The sequence below is a fragment of the Pristis pectinata genome, chromosome 2 (genome assembly GCF_009764475.1).
Source record: "Pristis pectinata isolate sPriPec2 chromosome 2, sPriPec2.1.pri, whole genome shotgun sequence".
Classification (NCBI taxonomy): Eukaryota; Metazoa; Chordata; class Chondrichthyes; order Rhinopristiformes; family Pristidae; genus Pristis; species Pristis pectinata.
The window spans coordinates 32,086,198-32,102,711 of record NC_067406.1 but is presented as its reverse complement, the minus strand read 5'-3'; the positions used below and the strand labels follow the sequence as shown (position 1 = coordinate 32,102,711).

Below are 16,514 nucleotides of genomic sequence, written 5' to 3'. Positions count from 1 at the left end.
CTCAAGTTCTGGGGTTTAGCATGACTCCCCAATGTTATGACAGTCTAATCACTGATCTAGGATGATCCTGCTAGGTCCATTTTACCATTCTGTGTGTGATGTACAGTGGCACAGCTAGTTGAGCTGTCGTCTCACAGCTCCAGTGAACCAGATTTAATCCTGACCTTTGGGGCTGTCTTTGTGGAGTTTGTACCTTCTCCCTTTGACCACATGAGGGTCCTTCAGGTTCCCTTGTTTCCTCCCACATCCCAAAGATGTGTGAGTACGTAGGCTGTTAACTGGCCACTGTGAAATGCCTCTTACACATTGGCAAGTGATAAAATCTGGACAGAGTTGATGGGAATATGGAGAGAATAAAATGATATTAGTGTGAATGAGTGCTCAATGGTTGGTGTGGACTAGGTGGACCAGAGGGACTGTTTCTATTCTGTGACATTTTTAACCATTGATTATCCTCATTAGTGGAAGTCAATGAATCATACATGGTCTGTGAGTGATATTGGTAACCTGACTTTTTCCAGGTGCATTGCCTCCAGATATGAAATGAATAAATTCTAATGAAATAAGTCACCCATAATAGCTCTTTCTGAATAACATGAAATGACCCATTATCATTTACAATGGGTTATTGCCAGAAAATTAGATATGGCACACATTCAGATTGTGTACAACTGATAATAGATAATGTTGCTTACCATCCAATTTTAAATGGTCTTTAACTATTGTGACTTTATGAACTAATATGATATGAATTAAGATTTTATTTCTTTAATTCATAATGCAGGTGCAAACCAAAAGCTGAATGATTATAAGACACCATAATAGTATCATTAGGATCTTTATATTGGAAGACCTGCCCTCGCAATGCTTATTTACATTAAAAACATCAAAACATAATCTGCTGTGTGAAAATCATTTAGTTAATGTTCAGAAGTACAAGAACATTCAGTTATTTTAAAACAGAAGCAATTTAGTCTGGTATTTGGTGGAGCTAAACACTTGGAGGAAAAAACATAATAGTCTCTTTAGATTAATTTCTGGCTGAATTCTCATTGTGTATTCATCTTGGGGTTTCATCCTTCACGTCCATAACCTGCAGAAGATAATCCACCATCTGTCAAAGAAGAAACATTTGCCATTAGCAAAAGAGTGTTAATTTTAATCAGTTAAAGATGTTTAAAAGTAATAATATTTGTATTTTGATATTTCATTTCCCTAGTCCTCATTAGTTCTCTTTTCCTATTTGTTACTGATCTCACAAAATGGTAAATAGAAAAACACAATAGACTTGTTTTCAGTCCTCAAAGTGATAATTCTTCCTTGCAAATCTCTGGTAAAACACAGATAAGGTGAGGCTCAGATTTGGTTCAAGCATGGTGAAGCACTCCACCTTTTGGCCAAACTGAAAATTTACAAAGTTCACCCACTACTGTAGAAAAGCAATCTTGCGATAGGAATCCCTGTCTCTAAAATCTATCAGAGCTTTCATTCTGAAATATTAACTCTATTTCTCTTTCCACACATGCTACCTGGTGGCACAATGGCACAGCTAGTGGAGCTGCTGCCTCATGGCTCCAGTGACCCAGGTTCAATCCCAACGTCTGGTGCTGCCTGTGTGGAGTTTGCACATTCTCATATGGGATTCCTCTGGGCGCTCCGGTTTCCTCTCACATCCCAAAGACATGCAAGTTGATAAGTTAATTGGTCACTGTAAATTGTGTAGAGTAATAGAGTCTGGGGAGAGTTGATAGGAATGTGGAGAGAATAAAACGGGATTGTTATAGTAAATGGGTGCTCGATGGGCTGATGGGCCTATTACTGTGCTCTCTGACTCTATGACCTCCTGATTCCAATTTTTTTTCTTTTCCTCCCCCCCCGCAGACTTCCAGCATCTGCAACTTTTGATTTTCATATAAACATCAAGTTGCAATGAAATGAGGTTAATGGGGAAAATAAATTAAGAATGACAATAAATGAAAATCCTCCCCAAATTAATCTCAACTTGAAATTATAAGTATCCAGAGAACTAAAATCAATTGCTTCCAACATGCACTGATGTCAAGGAATTTATTGGGGATATATCTCCCATAAACACTGCAGAACAAAACTGTAAATGGATGCACAAAACCTGTATAAACAATACAATTGAATTAAATAATTTCCATTATTCTTTTGGTTTACTTAAGAGGGTACTATTTTAGCTGCTTTTCATTGCTATTAAACAAATGGTTTTCACACCATATCATCAGAGCCAAAGCTGGGAACATTTGAGGAGGCTGTGATGAGCGTGATCAAAGAAAGAACCAGTTCAATGACTGATGTAATTAGAAAAGAACTGCAATGAGATGTGTTGTTAACCACAGGGTGCTGCTATCCGGGGGAAAGGACAGATGACCAAATCTGAAACCCAGCATAAGACTCATGGTGTACAAAGCAACAGTGGTCCCCGTCCTCCCATTTGTTCGAGACATGGACTACTTACTGCAGGCATCTCAAGGTACTAGAGGGATATCATCAAAACTACCTCCATTAATTCCTTCAAATTCTCTGGCAGGATAAGCAAAACAACTACAGCATCCTCTCCCAGGCCAAAATCCCCAGTACTGTGGTCTTAATTACAATGTTAGCTCTGTTGGGTAGGCCTTGTTCCTCGTGTGCCATGTCCCAATCCATTCTCCCAAAAAAAACCTCTATTCCAAGCCCTATTAGAGGAAACAATTACCAGTTGGACAGAGGAAGAGATTAAAGAATAAATCCTTGAAAAATCATATGTACCCATTGATTCCCGGGAATCCCTGGCTCATGACCACTCATATTGGAGAAGCAACATTTGGAGTGGCACTTAAGTACCTCCAGTCGATGCGCCGGAAGTGAGAGAAGATGAATGTAAACGATGGAAGGAGCATACCACCTCATAAACTACCCACACACACCCTCCACCAAGCACCTCCTGCCCCACATGTGGCAAGACCTGTCAGTCCAAACTCATCAGACCTGATCAGTCAGCTCAGAATCCACCAAACTGGAATGGAGGAGTAGTGGAGAGGTGGACTTAAAACATAGGCAATGGTAATAACCTCTTTCATGCATGGTTGGCTGAGGCAGGAGGAACTGTTCAGATAGGAAAGAGAAAGAACGGTCAAAAATGTAATTGAAAATTAAGATTAACTTACCTTTTATTCACCTCAAAAGTAAAGAAACATCTTGCCCAATTGCAAAGGAACAGATCACTTTTCATTTCACCAAATTGTTACGGACTAGGTTACTATTGGGGAATGTCCCTTTAAGACATAGCATGGTGGTGTGTGTGTGTGTGTGTGTGTGTGTGTGTGTGTGTGTGTGTGTGTGTGTGTGTGTGTGTGGGAGGGTGTGTGGTTACGACAACAGAAGATAGAGGACATAATGATGTTTCTGAGGGGGAGGGGGAGGGAGCAACCTGCTAGTCTCTATTGATGGATGAAAAACAATAACTGTGTCTGTCACTACAATCCATGTATGGATTTTTGGAATAATCCAGTGGAGTCCACTTTGTCGTTAACCTGTAGAAGGAAACAGGTATTTGTGTGGATGGCCACATATCGCATGCTTTTCGGGGTGGCAGGTACTTCGGAACAAAGCAGAGGAGTCTGCTTTGTCGTTAACCTGTAGTGGGAAACAGGTATTTGTGTGGACTGCCACGATTCGAATGCCTTTCGGGGTGGCGGATGCTTCGGAAGAAAGCGGTGGAGTAGTCACTGCTGAGTAGACACAGAGGTGTCATATCAGTTCCAAAGTGGAACATTTGGATTTCATAATTACCCTCTATTTTCTCTCTACGTTTTGTCTTCGGTGATTGTTGAAGAAACCTTTGCTCACGTTTCACCTTATGGCTTGCTGAACTGAACTTTGAGAACTATTCCTTGATTTGGAGTTTGGGAATTTGCCACACACACAACTTTGAGTTTAGTTTTTGGGGTTAATGTTTAAGATCTAACATTTTTACTTCTAACACTAACATTTTTACTTTTATTTTCCTTATTATCATAAGTAGTTATTAATAAAGTAGTTTTTAACACTAATACATGACTCGGTGTGTTTCTTTTTTTGCTGGTTCGTAACAAAAATTATCAAGAGTATCTGGCTGCAGACAGTCTTAAAGGTTTTTTTTCCACCATGAATGCTTCCACAACAAATATATCTTAAAGTTATGTTGCTTTGTAACATTAGTTCACAAATGTAACCACTAATTACACAGGAGACCCTTATTACTGAGCTTCATCTTCATCTCTGATATTTCATTTCTCTCAGTATATTGCATGATGGAGGGAAATGAAAGAGGATAATTCAAGATGAGGATAATGGTGTGGGTAAATTATACCATGCTAAGATGGGGCAGGTTCCATCAATTCCATTCCAACATTTCCATCTACTCTGCACAGATTCTACTACTCAACTGCACACCAGTGACCACTTAACCACCAACCTGCATGTCTTTGGGATGTGGGAGGAAACTGGAGCACCCAGAGAAGATCCACATGGTCCCAAGGAGAATGTGCAAGTTCATCTGTTTGTTTTCTTTACCTTCCTTTTCAAGGCATGTATGTTTTTAATATATAGTAAATAATATGGCATTATAATATACTACATCTGAAGAAAGCTTTTATACAGGAAAAACCTCTCAATCTTGATCCTGCTTGTTACTAACCTATTGAAAATTGATATTGGTTCCTGATGGTTAAATTTCATTGCGGTCCGATTCTACAAACTCAGTTTAATAACTGTTTAGCCTTTGTACATACACCCCCACAGACAGACACTTGTGGAATAAGAGAAAGTGAATATAATAAAAGCAGAGAATGCTTGAAGTACTCATAAGATCAAGAAGCAATTTCAGATGGAAAATAAACTTTACATTTCACTTTTAAGAACACTTCAGAATTGGAAGAAAAATAAAGATAATGTAATGTTTAAAATGCAAAGAGAGGAGGCAAAGGAAAAAGCAAAAGGGAGGCCCACTATCGGGTGGAAGACAGGAGACAACAGGATGAAAGTGAAAGGCAAAAGGGGGCAGCAGTGGGACAAAGATGGGTCAAGAAGTGTAAATGGAGAACAGACTGAATATTGATACTGGTCTCATTTCAGCCTTCAAACCACAACATTACCTCCCCTTCCTTATTTCTCTGCATCTTTAGATCCATTTCATCCCAACTATTTTTCCAGTTCTGATGAAAGGTTATTAACTTGGGACATTAGTTCTGTTTTTCTTTGCTCAGGTCATGCTGGATCTTCTGAATATTTCCAACATCTTCTGTATTTAATTCAGATTTCCAGTATTCATGGTACTTTTCTATGGTCCAAAACCCAAATGCTGTTATCCCACAGCAGATAATTAAAATGTGAAATAGAATCTTCTCATGCAACAGCAGCTGCTTATTTGTAATTCTGCCTTATTCATCAGAAACATTAATGTAGTGCTGAAATTAATCAACCTTATCCATTCTGCTTGGTTCTTGGCTTATATCCACATTGAATCTCAAGACAATGTAATAGACCAATTAGTTGCTGATAGGATTCTATAATGATCAAATATGATTGACATGCTAAGTTTTCTTGAGTCAAAGTAAAAAAAAAGCTGCAGGTGCTGGAAATCTGAAATAAAAATATAGAGAACAAAGTAGAGCTTGAAATTTCAATTCAATGATCTTTCTTCAGAACTGAGGAAAGTCAGAAACCAAATGCGTTTTAAGCTGCAGTGAAGGATGGGGAGAGAACAAAGGCAGTGTCTGTGATAGGGCGAAAACCAAGAGAGAACGAATGGCACAAGTAGTGGTGGTGCATGAGAGCAGTTAGTTGCAGCTAATTTGCCTGGAGGACACATAAATAGGACATGAAGAAAAACAGAGAAGGACCAAGGAAAAACAAATATATTTTGTAAAGGTGAATGGCTAACATTATGTTTATTCTAAACAAAAGAATTCCCGATATGTTTTTCTTTTCATCAAATATTGCAAATCCTTTACGATTTTAAAGGACTGCAGATCCTTTACTGATACTAATGCATTAGCTAATCGTTTATGATCATGTTTCAGTAGTATTAACTTTTGTTCATCCTGGTATCAAAAGCCAGATCATTTCCGAATTTATCAGTTGCCTTGACACTGACAGAAAACAGATATATATGTGTTTAAGACTCATTAAGAAGTCAATATATCAGTGGATTGGCAGGATGGATGCTGAGAGGATGTTTCCCCACGCACGTGCATAGCTTCTGAATAAGGGCTGCTGCCACTAATATGGAGATGAGGAGGATTTCTTCTGTCAAAGGGTTGTGACTGTTTGATCACAGAGAATTGGGGATTGAATGCATTGAATATATTTCAGGCAGAGATTGATTGACATTTGATCTACAAGGGAGTCAATGAGTATGGGGAGAGAGTGGTAAAATGGTGTTGAGGCCAAGACTGAATCAGTCATGATCTTATTGAATGGTAAAGCAGGTTTTAGAGGCTGACTTCCTGCTCCTGCTTCTTATTATTGTTTACTTTTCACATGTTACATGATGTAATCCAATAACCTTGCTTATCAACAAGTTCAAGAGGTACCACTGAAAAATTAAAAGTTTCTGACAATATTTAGTGTCCTGAGCTGTTGTGAGCTTAGTTGTGACTCCTGTCCCATCGCAACTAGGTTGACTCTCTACAATGGCCAAGCAAACCATCCAATTTATCAAGGATCAAAGTGACTGGAGAGGGCATTACATCCCAAGAATGCTTTTTTTTGAAAAAGCAATAAATGGTATTTTTTAAATTATTTTATTATTTTTTAAAAATATAGTGAGCTAGATTTCAGATGCACCAATAAACACAATGTCAGCAATTCCCATCAACCACAAATGCATGGATGATTAGCCCATTATCCTGAAATTAGTCTGATAAATTTAACCAGCTTTTCATAATCTTGGGCTATCTATAATCATGGATAACTGAGCTGATGTAGGACCAGATCTTGTGAGAGATGCCAGCAAGATATTTCACAGTAGAACATAAATCTGTCAATATACGTACTTCTATTCCTTTGTCTGATTTTCTCCATGTTTCTTATTTTCATAGGGTGAATGTTACGTTATGTAACCCTGCTTTAGGCAAGTCTGGTCTGAGAGGATAATGGAACCAAATATTGGAAGGCAAGTAAAAAGACAACTAGTACTCTAGCATTTGTTTATCACTAGTGACCAAAGATGAACTTCTATCCCTTAAACCCGCAGACCAAATCTAAATTACAGGGATGATTTATTATATTCAGGGAAGGTAAAACATATCTTTGCACCTATATAAAAAAAATTAGAGCTGCCATGGAAGAGGACAAAGAAAATTGAACCAGAACAAATTGTAACAGTTAGCTACTTCTAAACTGATAATAGGTATCAAAGAGGATTGGTTACTTTTGTCTACAATGCCTTGTCATTTTTTTTGTAAGAAATAATTGCCACTATCAACAACAACTAGACCAGAGTCTGCAAAGCAGATAATTGATCAGTTTTTTGGGCAATAATTTACCATTTAAATAACAACATTGGCATAACAAATCAATCCAATCAACTCAGGGGAGCATTATCAAACAAAATCAACAGCAACACACACTCCATGTAATGAGAGTTATAACAACCAAAATTTTAGTTTGAGTATCTTAAAGGAGTAAAGAAATTATGGTGAAAAAATACACTTACTTACTTTTTATATATTAAAAAAATGACTCTTAAATTTTTACCACATTTTATGTAATTTACAAGAAAGGGCCATGGACTTTACTAAACCATTTTAATGATACTAATTGTTTTCCTTGCTTTCAATGTCTTCAATTCCAATATCAGGAATTACCTTCCCGAAGTATTCTGCCGAAGATGCTCCTCAAAACCTAACTCTTTGACAAAGCTTCTGGTCACCTGTCCTAATATCTGCTTGATGTTAATTTATACTATGCATGTGTCTGTACTGTTGTTCTTATACACCATATAACTATAAATCTGAGAGTCATCACATTCATAGGAACCATTAACTGAAAATAGCTAGGTCAATTTTTGTTTCTTCCTTCAACATTCTCCATTTCCTTCCTGACTGAAATGTGTACTTCTTTAGGCAATAAGTGATCTCCTCTGCTTAACCATAATTGCTTTCCTTCATGAACATTGGTTGCTGGCCTGCTTTTCCAATACAAGGAGCATCAGTGCCATCCCTTCATCTAGTAGGGGTTCACTGTAAAACAATGATTGCTTGAACCCTATTTTAGAAATGCATTGTACAATTCTTGAATCCTACTTTCACACAACTTGTTGCTTTCTAAAATTAAACCTGGGACATTCTGATCTTTATTTAGAATAATATTACTTTTAAATATTTTTTTGTTTTAAACACACTTGCCTCTCTGATGTTGTAGTCAGTTGTCTGCTGTGGTTTCTTAACTACTGTAATGTCTTCCCTTGATTTCTGAATGTTTGTTGATGAGGTTTCTTCCCGCAAATTTAAGAATTTCTTGGCTATCTCAGCCAACTGCAAGTCGTCTTCTGGCTGCTTAGCAATTCCTGACGGAACTGGATATATCATGTTGTCACGGTTGGTATAGCCATAAAGGGTATCATCAAAGGTCCTTTTCCCCATCAAATGCCCTTTTCAAAAACAAACAAGAAAAGTTTACTCCATAAACATGAAAAGTCAGGATTTCACAAATATTATTTTGAATTCAATGACTCTCTGCACTTCCTTGCAGAATATTTCACCAGGAGTGAAAGGAGTCATTTAATGCATCTCGACTGATATAGGTGGAATATTAAAATTACAAGCAAATACTACAATGTATTTTCATACAAGCAATACTTATACCAGAATTCAAAAGATGGCATAAATTTGAAGTGAAAACAGTCTGCTGGAAATGCTAAGCACTTCAGGCAGCATCTGCAAAAACAGAAAAGAGTTAACATTTCAGGTCAATGACATTTCATCTGAGGAAAGGTCAATCAATCTGAAAGGTTAATTTAGTTTCGCTCATGACAAATGCACCCTGAGCTGCTGAGAATTTCTAACATTTTCTCTCTTAATCTACTTCAGGTATCCTGGTGTCATATGGAGACTATTTAAAATGTATAGCAATAATACACAAAACTAATGATTCCTTGACCCACTAAAATTATACTACACTCAAGATGGTAATGCAAGTACAAGTAGCATTAACAGCACCTTCATGGTATATTTTCTTACAAAAAGCTCAGTCCCTACATACTTGAAAAGGATCCTGAAAATCCCAGTTTATTTTTCATTTTTTTAAAAAACATAATTACAATTAGCTATTAATAGCAATCACTATTAAAAAGCATTTTAAAATCTTAATCATATATCAGTGCTTGTCAGTATATTTCAATTTACAATTGGTATTGGTTTTGTTATGAGCCAGGTTGCTATTTGTTTAATGTCCCTTTAAGGCACCTGGACAGTAGAGTAGTAGTAGTGTGTGTGTGTGTGTGTGTGTGTGTGTGTGTGTGTGTGTGTGTGTGTGTGTGTGTGTGTGTGTGTGTGTGTGTGTGTGTGTTATCTCCAAGACAGAGAGACTATAACAGTGTGCTGGCTGTTTTGTGGAGAAAGTCAGAGAGAGAGAGAGAGAGAGAGGGAGAGAGAGAGAGAGTTGGAGAGAGAGAGAGAGAGAGAAACTGCTGGTCTCTGTATCGATGGATGAAGAACAATAGCTGTGTCTGTCACTACAATCCGTGTATGGATTTTTGGAGCAATCAAGTGGAGTCCACTTTGTCGTTAACCTGTGCTGGAAAGCAGGAATTTCTGTGGGCGGCCACTTATCAAGTGCCTTCGGGGTGGCAGATACTTTGGAACAAAGCAATGGAGATCATCAGAGATTGAGGTGTCGTATGGGTTCCATTGTGGAACAAGTGGATTTTGTAATTTTCGTCTACATTCCCTCTACATTTTCTCTTCAGTCAACAGTGGTTTTGCAAAAGCCTTTGCTCATGTTTCACCTTCTGACTTGCTGAACTGAACTTTGAGAACTATTCCTAGACTTGGGGTCTGGGAATTTGCCACAGACACACTTTGAGTTTATTAGTTTTAGGGTGAATGTTTAATATCTAACATTTTTACTTTTCTTATTATCCCAAGTTGTAATTAATAAAATAGTTTCTAACACTTATACATGACTCGGTGTGTTTCTATTGTTGCTGGTACGTAACAGTTTACTATTATCATGTACCGAGGTAGAGTGAAAAACTTGTCTTGCATACCGATCGTACAGGTCAATTCATTACACAGTGCAGTTACGTCGGGTTAGTACGGAGTACATTGATGTAGTACAGGTAGAAACAATAACAGTACAGAGAATCTTATAAATTTCCTAGCAAAAAGCCAAAGAAAAAATAGCTTTTTAGGGGATCTTGAACACTTAAGACAGCTACATTTGCAGATGGGTAATATCTCTAATTTATATTAGCTTCCAGAAATTAATTTTACTTCTTGGAATGCATGCAGTACTACATAATGTTTCATTTAATTAGCCTCTTGCATTTCCTTTTATTTTGTTAAACCTTCAAGAATTTCCAGTTCATTTTTAATCCATATTTTCTTCCAACTGTGATGAAAGTTTATTTTCCTGGTTATAAGCAACCACCTAGAAACACTGAAAATAAGGTCTGTCAATAGAAGGGGACTCTCTTCATTTTTGGGTGCAGCAGATTCATTGATAAACAACCCTTTGCTGTGAGGTGTGAACAATTTTTGTAGTCCTGATGCTAATCTTGGAATTCCAGTCTCAAAAATTCATTGCTATCATTCATACACACAATCCTGTATATTGCTCATTCTAAAACAGAATAACTTTAATTCAGTAGTTCCACTATACAGCGTCATACAAAGTTGATCAAATAGTAATTTTAATGTTTCTATCAATCAATCAATGCTTACATTTAGAGGAGATGCTAATGGCAATACTTAACAGCTCTTTCAGATCTGATTTAAATATCTGTGGAAATCTAGAATAGATTTCCCCCTCTCCGCAGCTGGTTAGAAAGAATTTGCATTCATAAAACGGCGTACACATTTTCAAGATATCCCAGAGTATTTTCGATATATTGAATATTTCTTGAAATGTATTCACAGCTGTAATGTTGGGAAATTTGGCAGCAAGCTAAGTAACCAGCTGGTTTGTTTTGGAGGTGATTGCAGATACAAATAATACAACAGAGACTGTGATAAATGTGTAGGAAAACCACATCTTAAGTAAATAATTCCGTGCAGTCTTAATCCAGCTCAAACTGGACAGTTGCAACAACAAAAATGCCCCTAGCTAGGGGTAACTGACAGTGTCACTGACAGAATCCACGATTTGGCTCGTGTGAGAGAAGGGAAAGAAAATGGTTCAGGAACTGTGCTCTTTAAATGTCGAGACTGCACACCTAATATGACTACAGTCCATCTCGATGGGTGACCCAGCCCACCAAACTGTGATTGTGGTGAAAAGCTCGGTCCGTTATTACAAACTTTAACAAAAGGTGGCGCAAGACCACCGCAACTGGAGATCCTTCGGGTCATCCGAAAGTCACACATGAAAATCTACAAAAATACCAAGTGCCAATAAACCAAAATTCTACCAAATTGCATGTTTAATAAACTGATCTTAACTATTCTGCTGTAGGCCTTTTTTGTTAGAGAATTTGGTACGAATACAATAAATTGGAGAAATAGAGCGTTTAAAATGAACTAACATTCGGAAATTAGCTGGAAGATTATGTGGCTGATGCGGGATGTGGCTGTCTCACGAGCGAATGTCGCGTTCAGTTTGTAAATAAGTCAAGGTGTTCTGGTCAATAAATGGGTCTGGAGCTGTCTCCTGTTGTAGCTGTACACTTCCAACGAAGTTACCACTGCGTGGCATTACTTTGGAAGTTGGCGACATGACGGCTTCAGGGGACTTTGAAAATCCTGACTGCAACAGAAATGCCGAGTTCCAGAGAGGACGGCAAACTTATAATGGGAGACTGCTTGCCTAAAGGAAACAACGGCTTTCATTTTACTCTGGAGTGCATATTTTATTGTTGATGTGCTCTTCACCCTTAAGGGAAGAACAAATCCTTTAGTTCCATAGCAAATTAGAAGAAGCTGCGGGAGGAGAGTGGAGGTTAACGCCATGTAACAAGTTGGGCATTGAAGAACTGTTAAATACTTTCTGAGGGTAGGTTTTGCAGGTTACATAATGGTCCGATGAAACCTATTAACGTCAATGAGTTTAATTACTCCCCTTAACTATTTGCATTTGATTTTAATAAAAATTACAAACATGTTCAGGCAGCGTTCCTGAGGATGAAAAGTTCTGGGCGATCAAGTCAGTTGGGTGATACCTCAATGTATTATCTCTGGTTTTGCAAAACGAAATCATCAAGGCGTCGAAACTATTTATAAAGATGCAAAAAAAAAATGAACAAAGTTGTTCCCGGCTGGAGAGAGCGCAGAAACACAGGTGGAACAAGTGCGCAGAAAAACTGCGCTAAAATTAAAACAAAAAAGCATTCAAAAGACTTTCAGTAAAATTCCGGCATTCGACATCTGAAGAGCGGTCACATTACAGCCTGCAACAAAGATAACTGGCAAATTCGCAAGCAGCCTGGCATAAGAAGACATTAAACAAGCCAATAAAATGCCCAGCTGTGGTATTGGTTTATTATTGTCACTTGTGCCGAGGTACAGTGAAAAACCTGTCTTGCAATACCGATCGCACAGGTCAATTCATCACACAGTGCAGTTACCTGTCTTGACAGGTTGAATAAAGTGCATGTTTCTAACAAGCAGCATTAAAAGTGAATACTCACCCACTGCCCACTGACTGCCTGTGGGAACTTGTTTGGTCCGTTTGCCTTGATTTTGAACAGGAGCAGCGAGTCCATAGTGGACTTTGGAAGTTGCAATGCTGAAAACTATCAGAGAAAAGAGCAAACGATGTTTCCAAAAAATAGGTTCAGACCCCATCTCCCAGTCGTCGCTCACGAATCTCCCTCCCTTCCTCTCTCTCCCCCTCTCTCTCTAGACTGGAAAAGCGCTGCCCCGAGTGCTTCGGGAGGAGCTTCCTTCCTCCTCTCTTCACTTTACAAAAATGATCTCCGTCTCTCTTCGGCTGTGGGCAGAATTTATAGGAAACTGTGACGAAATCGCAGGGAGCCGACAAAATTACAGCGGCTGACGACCGCATACGTGAATTGTTGGTGTGGTATAAATCAAGGGTTACGATATCATCCATCTCTATTTTGGAGCGATTTGTTGTGAATTGTGTCTCCCAACACCGGAAATGATGGCTCAATGATTCCATGGGGGGGGGGGGTCGATTTTCTTTCAATTTTAGAAAACTTGTCAAGATTTTCCATTGTGCAAAAGAACACAATAGAAATAAAACGTGTTCTGTGTATTTTTGCTTCAATGACTTTTTAAAAAATCCACCGGTACACGCCCTTCTCCGCCTGTCACCCCTCTCGTTGACAGACTGAGGTGCCAACAGGTTAAGTGGCGAGTTGTGCTGATATCAGCGTGCGTCAAGTAAACGCTGTCAGAGCGCTGCAGCGATCGCCCAGTCCCCCGCTCGCGTTGTAAAGTCGGGGCCAATAAGAGATGGTGGGTTATTCGAAGTTTGACTACCTACCTCTCCCCCCAGTAACTTACCTGCACCTGCAGCGTAAACCAAACGAAGCTGCAAACCTCATCATCTCACCATCAGTCACTCACGGGGTCGGGGCGGTGGAGGGGGGGGGGGGGGAGACTTCAGGCCATCCGACGTGCATCGCTCTCTCTGTTCCCTTTACATTAAAATCACCATGTCTGTTACTGTCCCATCAATCTTTCCTTAACTTCTGGCATAATTTCCCTGTGTTCCCTTTATTTTGTGTGTGTGTGTGTGTGTTTTTTAAGTGTTAGCTTTTCTCTTTGCGTGTCTAAGGTTTTCATGAACTCTCCACGCTTCACTCATCCCATCGCCTGTTTCCCTTTTTATTGCGCCCCAGTCGTCGCTGCGGTGCCTTTCATCGCTTTTTGAGTTGCATTGTGGTGATGTTTAGACTCCAGCCCAGACAGCTCAGAATATGTGTGAGCGCTTCCATTGAAGGTAAACGAATGAGCTCCTATGCTGGTGATGGACTGAGAAGGATAAATATTGGTTTCAGATTCTTTATGTTTGTTAAGTCATTGTGGAAGTTTTGGCATCTCAGCGGGAATCTGAATGACCATCCGATCCCACCCAATCAATAATTTCAAATCATACTTTAATCTTTTGAGTGCTTTTTTTTTTGCATACATCCAGTAACTAGTGCTTATCCCCGATGTCCACTCTGCCTACTGATTTAACATTTCCCCTCCCATCTTTAGAGTGAGATTAGAAGTCGGTCCTTTCTCGGCCAGGCTTGTCTGGGTAATGTTGTACATTTACTCTGAAGTCGTCCTATTGTGCACCAACTCTCATGCATCTGCCTGCAGCAAGACCAGGGACTGGTGAACATCAACAAGAGGCCAACAGCCCAAAGAGAAATAAATTAATGTTTCAGCGTGGCACAGTTCATTGGAGGAGTCTTGACATCCAGATAAAGGATCCCGACCCGAAACGCCGACTGTCCATTTCCCTCCACAGATGCTGCCTGACCCGCTGAGTTCCCAGCGTCTTATTGCCATAGTTCATTACAGTTGCCTACCTCAGTGGTCAACCTAACTCTTTATTCATACCCTGATTGATTTCTTTACCGCATTCTCATGCTACCGGTATTGCAAGACGTCCTTTACTAATTCCTCTGCAAGCACTACTTTGAAATTAAGGGTTAATCCATCAAACGACCCTGTGGGACACTTTAAAAATATGTACGTTTTGTGTCCTGACTTGCACTTCCTTTCTCAACGGGGTTGTGTGGAGCAGTGCCAGGGGAACCGATTCGAAGTTTCTAACTGAACACCAAAGTGCTCTATGAGGTGGTTGGACCTATTAGTACATTCACGCCATCCACCCGGTACATTGAACTTCGCCGACTACACATCACAAAACTTGATCCGCAATTGTAGCTCGTTGATTGGAGCAATGGTTTGCACTAGATAGAAAGGCAGTAACTTTACGCTTGGGCATTTGGCGCTGTCATTGCAACCACTGGGCGAATGAAAGTGAGGCCATTCGGCCCGCCGTATCTGGATAAGATATCCGTCTTTTTGAATATGTCGTATTGTACTGATGCATAATTTACGCCAAGTTGTAAAGCCGCCAAGGTAGGTCCTATTGCAACAATAGGACAGTGACTCATGGGGGGGTGGGGGAGATCAAATATCACTTCATTACCAGAAGAACCCCTCTATGAGTTTGAAAGAACCCCTTCTGCTGTCTGTACGGACTGCAGTGCGATATGGCCTCGGTCGCCTGTTCCCATTCAGTATCACAACAAAATCCCTTCAAATAATTGCCAAGAGCTGTTTGTGTCTGTGAACCTTCTCTGAAAGGGTGGCTTTCCTCCGGCTCCCCAGTAATGGACCTTCTACGGTAATTCTTCGGTCTACTGTCTCTTTTAGAATCTGAATCAGATTTATTATCACTGACTTATTTGACGCGAAATTTGTTGTTTTGCAGCAGCAGTACAGTGCAAAGACAAAGACAAATTATTATAAATTACAAAAAATAAACAGTACAAAAAAAAGGAATAACAAAACAGTGTTCATGGGTTTATGGACCATTCAGAAATTTGATGACAGAGGGGAAGAAGCTGTTGCTGAATCATTGAGTGTAGGTCTTCAAGCTCCATACCTCCTCCCCTGTGGTAGTAATGAGAAAAGGGCATGTCCTGGAATGGTGAGGATCCTTACGTGATGGATGCTGCCTCCTTGAGGGCTCAGCTCTTGAAGATGTCCTCGATGGTGGGGAGGGTTGTACCCATGATGGAGCTGGCTGAGTCTATAACCCTTTGCAACCTCTTGTGATCCAGTGCATTGGATGCTCTATACCAGGTGGTGATGCAACCAGTCAGAATGCTCTCTACCATACATCTATAAAAATCTGCAAGAGTCTTTGGTGGCATACCAAATCACCCCAAGCTCCTAATGAAATAGAGCCACTGGCGTGCCTTCTTTGTGATTGGATTTGTGACTTGGCTAGAGAAATGGATAGGGGTGAATCTCCATGGAGATTCTTTCACTGATCAACCAGTGAACCAAATGATCATTTACTGATGGTATAGTTTGGAAGAAATGTTTGCCAGAATGTCTTCTTTGTAACCAGCTGCACATAAAGTTTCAAATCAAACAAACCACATGACCTCCCTAGTTTAATGTGCGATTTCCATTGCTGCAAGAACCTATTTGCCTGATTTGCCCGTGAGTTCAAGGGCATTCTCACCATGTTTCTGAATCCTTCACTAGCAAAACATTATTCATTTTATGGCATGTTCCAGGATCAGTCTCAGGGTAAAAGTTGGTGTTTGTGAAATATTCTGATGGAAGTGAACTTGCAAACTAAAGGTATTTAATATTCCATAGCTG

General features: G+C 39.4%; 1 protein-coding gene across 1 annotated transcript; it reads right to left on the bottom strand.

Moving 5' to 3' along the window:
- Positions 1-871: 871 nt before the first annotated feature.
- grp (gastrin-releasing peptide) lies at positions 872-13,073 on the bottom strand. The gene is made up of 3 exons (XM_052010435.1): positions 12,836-13,073; positions 8,397-8,641; positions 872-1,114 (listed from the first exon to the last, which is right to left on the bottom strand). The coding sequence occupies exons 1-3, from the start codon at positions 12,990-12,992 to the stop codon at positions 1,061-1,063; spliced, it is 456 nt and encodes a 151-aa protein (XP_051866395.1). The 5' UTR covers positions 12,993-13,073; the 3' UTR covers positions 872-1,060.
- Between the last annotated feature and the right edge of the window lie 3,441 nt (positions 13,074-16,514).

Bases quoted from the DNA above. Each gene is read 5' to 3' on its own strand.
- grp (XM_052010435.1), bottom strand. From the start codon at position 12,992: ATGGGGTCTGAACCTATTTTTTGGAAACATCGTTTGCTCTTTTCTCTG. The intron at 8,642-12,835 runs GTGAGTATTCAC...GTTTTTGAAAAG, and splicing joins AGGCAGTCAGTGGGCAGTGG to GGCATTTGATGGGGAAAAGG. The intron at 1,115-8,396 runs GCAAGTGTGTTT...CTTCTTTGACAG, and splicing joins CTGACTACAACATCAGAGAG to ATGGTGGATTATCTTCTGCA.